Genomic DNA, 7,488 nt, shown 5'->3' on the forward strand with positions numbered 1-7,488 from the left:
AGTTGGCATGTTTTTAACATTTTGTTTCCAGGCCGGGGGCCTCAAACTACTTTCCAAAAACCCGGGACACAAAAATGTCTTTCACATTGACCAAACTGACTATACCATGGCAAAACCCACACTAATGTTTGACAATCATGATGACTATAGATATTTGAAACAGAAATGAGGAGTTATGGGCATTCCCTGCAGTCAACATGTAGCAATGTCATTGGGCAAGTTGCTTAAATTGCTCCTGTAGGCATGTTAGTGGTATTGAAGTAAGTTGCTTTGGATAGAAAGCGTCAGCCAAATAAAATGTAATTTGAGGAATATGGATTTGGAAGAATGTCTAGCAATCAATCCTACAGTGGTTTTATTCTACTGAACATTCAGAACAGTATAATACAAAGGAGAGGAAAGGGAGAGAGGAGCACAATATATATTTCCCATACGTATGTATCCCCCTGTCAGAGCAAAAATCCTGCTTGCACATGACCCCCAGGTAATTCAAATCTGAAAACCTCTGCTGTAGCCATTCATTTCCCCTGAACAGCTCATATCCACCTGTCATGAGAGGCTGGCTCAGGCTATGCCCTGGAGTTGTCTTTGGCTCCCAGTTTCCAGGGTCAAGCTGGCACATCACTCTTCAACACTCTGTATGTCTGATGTATGCTTTGGCACGCGAGCAGTACTAAAGGCACGGCTGGTAAGAGCGCTGTAACGGTTAAATGATACACTTAGCGAGCCAGCTAGAGAGTGCAGGAGACGTTAAACAGCCTATACAGTTATTTTGTCACCTAAACATGTCGCTGTTGAACTTTCTGATTATGTGTGGGGTTGGGCTGCACATATTGCTAAATGCTCGAAACACTGATGGGTTTAGCATAAAGACGAGAGGCATTACATCACTATATTAACAACATTCACTCCAAATGTTATTGTCACTACTAACTATTTTTTTATAGTCGGGGAGTTTAATGTGGTTTGGTGTGTTCGTCCCTAATTCTTATGATAAAATAAATTAGGTTTTACCATGACTCTTTCGTTCTTCTAGATGGGATCAAAGGTCAAGTCTGATATGACATTTAATATCACATACCATATACAATGTCACTCAATCTCGATTATCAACAAAAATACATGAGACCACAGAATGCTTTTGGCTTCTGTGTAACTAAGCATGTCTTGCAAAGAGCCGATTTGATTTATAAACATCGTCATTTTCTGCCTTTTTCTTTATTTGGATGTGTTTTTATTTGATGCGCCTGAGAGAAGGTGTTAAATATTTGAGTATGGCTCCCATTTCTCTTTCATTGCCATTGATACGTTTTAAGTGCCAGATGTAGCGGAGTGCCTGCTGTCTCTGCGTTTTAAAGTGCTCAAGGCTTTTCACAACTGCTGAATGTTTGGGGTTGATAACAGAGTACAAACACTTTTTTATTATATAGATTGCTATGATATAAGCCCTTGGAATCAAATATGTTCCGACTTACTAGATCTGTAAAAGAAAAGCTCACTTCAGTGCCACCAGGTAACAGCCGTGTCTTCAAGTTTGTTTGTCTTTGTTATCTTCGGTTATCATGGGGTTGGTTGTTGAACTACAACCCAATAGTGAGGGTGAGCCAAACTGTTTTATGAGTATGAGGTAATGCAGTACTGTGCTGGGATTTTATATAACTGGCCTTAACTTGGCACTCACTTATAGTAACCAGATATTTGAAATTAGGCTTAGCATCTCAATACATTTAGTTGTTCTTGTTGTTGCTCTTCCGATGAATTTGGTCATTTGTTTTGAATGCTTTGTTGAATGTTCATAGGTGGTCTTTATACAATGTAGTGACTGAGCTCTATAAATCAAATGGTAATTATAGCCGTGGAAAGCAACAACAACCCTTAGTTGGTCATTGATGTAATGAATGATGGTCTACATTGTTTCGTAATGGTGTAAGGTTTGTCCTCTAGGAGTTATGTATGTTGAGCAAGACTTCCTTGACAGAAGCTGATGATAAATTCTACTATTTACTGTTGAAAATGTGTGCACTGGTGTCTTTGCTTAGGACAGACGTGCACTTTTCACACAGACACATTGAACCCCTACCCTCACTGTGGTATCAAGATGTTAGATTCCACACGTATTGTATCAGTTTGTTGTCTGAGAGATGAAAGCAGTGCGAGTAGTGTCAAAAGCTTAAATGAGCTTCGGCCAACAACGGTAAAGATGACATAAGTTGGAATTTGGCAAGGTGAGAAAATGGTTTCCTCATTTGGCTGTTGTTGAAGCTTAAGAGCTTTGGGTTCTTTACGTAACCCTCATGTCTCTGATTATCACCTCCCTGAGCGACATCATCCGCAGCTCCTTTCACACTCAGCCAGCCAGGACTCAAACACATGCATGTTTGTGTGTCCCCTAACAATATATGTCAGGGAACTGTACCAGACCTTTGGTTTAACTGTAACACGTGCCAAAACATATAAGATAGATCCGGTGGAAGTCTTACTTGACGGTATACTTTATATTCATGTTTAACAATTAATGGGGGGATTGAAATAGTATGCACTGTCTTTTAACGTTGGTTGTACATAGGTTGCCTCACTGCCATTTAGAGTTGCCTTTCTCAAATGAGTTAAGATGCTATACAAATACTTATGAATCGTGCGCTGTTTAGTGCCAAGAAAAGCATTTGATTCTTGAGCAAATAAGTTTTCAGTATGCGTGTTCATTTGACAGGATGTCCTGTTATGTTTATCCAGCATATCTTATAGGTAATCATTGCTGGCCTTATTATGCATCCAACACTCCCCCTGCTGGTGAAACTCCATCCCTGCACCGTGAAAGCTTTTGTTAAATGTCCTAAGAAAACCTAGAAAGAGCAAGGATAGCCAAATAACAACTCCTCCTACACATCATTTGGAAAGCTTGTAAATCTATTAAGACACCCTTCAAGGACTTAATCTTATCTTTATTTCAACATCATTTAGGCATTGTAAAAGACTTTCCATTAACAAGTCCCTGGATTAGTGTCACAACAAAGCAACAAGTGATTGAATACAAAGTCAGAGTGTTAAGACAATGGGCTAAATGGGCTGGACAATGAGTTTGTAACCAATGGTTTTTACTCTGCCTCTCTGCCATGCCACTGCAGCCTGCTTGTTAATGTTGTGCATGCCGCCTTAAGTCCCCATTGATTTAACAATAACACATGCTCAGATTGTGGCTTTAGAGAGGAAGCCGCAGGCCTCCAAAACCAATAACTGCTACACCCCCTCCCCCACCCGCACCACTTCTAGGATCAGTCAATACCTCATGTCTTGGGAAGTGTTATTGATTGTTTACACCAGTGCTGATTTAATTTCATATCATGATATTGGTTTTTTTATAGAAGCACACATCAGAAATATCAGTCTCTTTAGGGGTGGGGGTCTCCAGGCCTGTAAGGACACGTGGTTGGAGGATATATGGTTTGTCTTATGCCTCTGTAAAGGCTACATTGGTATCTTTGATATAACGTATAGAGTTAAGCAATATGGTCTCAATCTTTTATCCCAATTTCATATCTCAATTAGGATATATTTCACAATATATTATGTTCCAGCTAGCTTAGCACTTTTTACTGTTGTTGTTGTTTTGTGTCTTCTTTACATGCTTGTAAAGCGCTTTGAGCACCAGGAAAAGCGCTATATAATTGCAAAGTATTATTATTATTATGTTCAATTACTACATAAGGAAATAACAACATGGTAAAGCCTATTTTAGTTTATCCCTGTGATCTTTTGTTCTATCATTAAGAACTTTACTGCAAAAATATCCACAACAAATGATTTATAAAATGTAGAAATACATCTTGCCAGCTATACACTGATCGCATTCATCAAAAAAAAGATCATGTTGAATTATTGCCCAGCCCTATTAGGCACAGTGCCAGTTTAGACGAGTGAGCACATCCCCCTTAAAAATGACTAACCCTATCTGAGTGCTATTTGTCTGGAACTGAAAAGATCCACCGTTTCCTGTAACCAGTCGATTGATCCTCTTTCCATCCAGTCAGCGCCATTTACCATCCATTAAAACATGTCACCCCTATTGATCTTCCATTAAGAAGAAGCCGAGTGGCACCATTTTCCTGCATTTGAGCCATTGACTTTCATTGATCTATGGTTATCTGATCTGTAAGCGCATCACCCTCTGTGCTTCTGAACGCATTCTCTTTTCCTCCATCTGGAGCCATTGTGGTACGGAGTATATCGTGCGTAATGGTTAAGGGGCATTGGAGTTGGAGTCCTTGTCATAAATCTGGTCTCTTTAGTCGCCCATTAAGACGTGTTAAACAAGATTCTGTGCACATCTTTCTAAGCTGATTAAGGTGCTTATTAGTTCAAGAAAAGCTAACATCCAAGAGTAAATGAGAAAACTAATTGAATGATTTCCAGCCTTTCAAAAGAGACCGACTCTACTGTTTCTTTATCAGAGTCCAAATGGACAAAGACACAACACCAATCATTGTGCTCCAGTCCCATTTGTTCCCCCTTGGAGCATTTTAGACTTAACTCGGTTTCCTCATTACCATTTTATTAAATCTGGTTTTCATTTATTTAACATCTGGCAAATTTGTCACAACTATCCATTTACCATTTTTATGTTGCTAAAGGTATTAGGCATTTGGTATTACATTTAATGCAAATGATGCAGAACGGAGAGATTTTCCTGCCCTCTCACTTTACTACTACATCTGCAAAATCCAATGATATCATGCAATATAAAGAGTGGTGACAAATTAAAGGAAAAAATGTGAATCGTTGAGTGTAAAAGTGAGAGAACTTGGTCCAACAGTGTTTTTACCACTGTCATATTTCTGGTGGCCAGTGGCAGCTCAATACCTTACTTACCTATCTTTTTTTTACACTCGCAGTGAAGTATAGAGCCACGTTATGGTGTTTTAATCAGTGATGTGCCTTTCGTCCATGCATTAATAAGTCAGATGCTAATTACAGAGCGATTGGATGTGATGATTGGATGAAATTACATTAAATTGGGCCCCGAAGCCTCCATCAATGTAAAACTCTCCTATTAAATGTTGTGCTTTGACAGCATTTATGAAGATGGAGAAAACCACATGTAATTGTCTGAGGACCACAGATGGAAATTAGCTATTAGCTATAATCTCGCATATTGCATCTCTTCTCTTTGCTGAGATTAATTTTTGTGTATGCATGGTCCTTCTATAAATAAATACTTACATACTCAATACTGTGGACAATCCCCACAGGAGCAATTTGGGGTGAAGTGTCTTGCCCAGGGACAAAACGACATGCTGACTGCAGTGGGACCTGTGACCCCCTGATCCCAACACCAAGGCTCTATCCACTGCGCCACACGCCTCCCTGTCACCATTTTTTATTTAAATATTGAACTGATTAAGGCTTTTTATTTTAGTCAGGTTACCAACCAAAATAAGTCCACAAAGGTTCACCCAAACTACAGATGAAACAAACAGGAAATAAAGTCTTTTTATTGAACTCACCATGTTCACTTCTGTCATCTGTAGTTTGGGTGAACCTTTGTGGACTTATTTTGGTTGGTAACCTNATTATTATATATAGTCGTTATCAATTTGTTTTAAAGCTCAATAAATAACAAAGAAGACCTTTGACCGGCACTTTTCTAATTTTGTCCGGAAGATTTAAGCTTTAACAGACATGTTGACCGGAAACTCTGCCGCACGGTCCCCTCGTCCCTTGGAAGAGGCGGGTGTTTTTCATCTGCTGGTGGACTACCGGAGAGATTTACAGCAGGAGCACACGCTTGCCTCGGGGAGGGAGAAAAAGAGCCAAACAGAAGGGCAACCATGGCAACCATGCACAGGAAGTCTTCTTCGCTGCTTTTGGTGTAGAAGTACAGCGCCACTTACAGGCCGGGCATATGTACTACAGCGTCTCCAGCACTTTCGAGCGGTCTCTTGTGAACGGACACGTTTCTGGTGCCTATTGCGTGTGGACGAAATACTTTTTTGATATCGAATTCGGTTTGTTTGCGTTACCGTTCTCGTGTGGCTCCAGTCTCAGTATAACAGTGATTACATGTCTCTGATCAGCGGCCATATTGGGTTACTGCTCCAGCACAAGAGCAGTCCCAGAAGACATTGACACCTGACGCCTTATTTCCTGTCTTGTCCTCTAATTTTCCAATCTCACGATTGATCCATCCAATCTTTATGAATCACATCCCTCTCCTTTTGATGTCAACTACTCTTCCTTGAGACCGTTACAGCCAAGGACCATACAAAGAGAAAGGACAATGTGATGGATTGATGAGGACAATTAGTCCACTGCGCTCTAATTCTCACTCACAGGTCCTTTTCTTTCTATCATTCAATAACCACGCCTCTTCTCCACTTCATCCTTCACTCCCATAGCTTCAGCCTTATTTGTTGCAGTCATCTGTCCAGCCATACACCGAAAGACCACTCCCACTATTGATGGGCCAAAGCAATCACTTCCCCACTCTCTTACTCTCATAGTACTCATCCTTTTCTCTCTCTAAAGCTGAATAAAAGGGAGGATACACAGGTGCCACTGACCAGAGGATAGAGGGAGGAAAGAAAACTAATCACGGTGGTGAGGAGGACTTCAAGATATTGGGGGATGAAAGGATTATAATCAAAACAAAGACCAGGTCTATATATGACCAATGCACTGTCCAGGCCCACCTGGCCCTTCAGAAGGTAAGTGTATTTTCCCTGCTGGGGCTGGTATTTAAGAAGAGGATCTAAGTGAGAGGAAGTATGACATTGTTACCAATTAGCAACTATTTTACAGAAAGTAGTAGCTGAACAAGTAGTGTGAATTATATGGAAAACACAACATGGACTAGTATAATAGAATTAAATCAGAACATGTGTCAAAAGGACATTCTGAATTAAGTACATCACTACAAATCACCACATGTTGATTTTAATAGGTTTTTCAATGAAAGTTAGAATAATGATGCCAAAATGGGTTTTCCTTCCAATCCTATCAAAATTGCAATCAGTCAGTTAATGGCATTAGATTTTTTCGGCAAATGGTTCAGTCCTAGTGAGAAGCAAAGTAGGTCCGTAAAATGTGTAGCTTATGAGAAAAAAATAGTTTAATTAGTTCACCTTTCTACTATTATTTGCACTATCTATAGGCGCAGCTGATGTGCTCGAGTTGAAAAAATGCAATAGCCTGACATGACTGTTTTGTGATCAATGAACTGTGAAATACTCATCAATACTATAAGCCTGGGGGGGTCAGAAGTTAACCGATACCCTCAGATGAAAGGTAGCTGTTGACAGGGCGACTATAGTGAAGTTAAGCCTAAAACACATTTCTAACCCTACCAATAGCACAAGGACGATTCTAGCGCACTTGTGAAGGAGCCATTAGACATCACTTTATAGCTGATGTGTTGCTGATTAATCATGTAGGCTATTTAGATTTTTAGTTAGTAAAGTGTTGTTTTGTTAAAGGAAAGTTTCCTGTAGGCCT

At 39.9% G+C, this 7,488-nt stretch overlaps 1 protein-coding gene across 1 annotated transcript in view; it reads left to right on the forward strand.

The window, feature by feature from the left end:
- The first annotated feature begins 114 nt into the window (after positions 1-114).
- The window catches only part of cmss1 (cms1 ribosomal small subunit homolog), a 17,832-nt gene continuing 10,458 nt past the window's right edge, over positions 115-7,488 (forward strand). Inside the window, exons 1-2 of the mRNA XM_010793168.1 lie at positions 115-121; positions 162-172. Coding sequence (XP_010791470.1) covers positions 166-172 — 7 coding nt within the window. The 5' untranslated portion in view covers positions 115-121; positions 162-165. The remainder of the gene's footprint in view (positions 122-161; positions 173-7,488) is intronic.

Source organism: Notothenia coriiceps, unplaced genomic scaffold (genome assembly GCF_000735185.1).
Source record: "Notothenia coriiceps isolate Sejong01 unplaced genomic scaffold, NC01 NC01_scaffold00001919, whole genome shotgun sequence".
Lineage (NCBI taxonomy): Eukaryota > Metazoa > Chordata > Actinopteri > Perciformes > Nototheniidae > Notothenia > Notothenia coriiceps.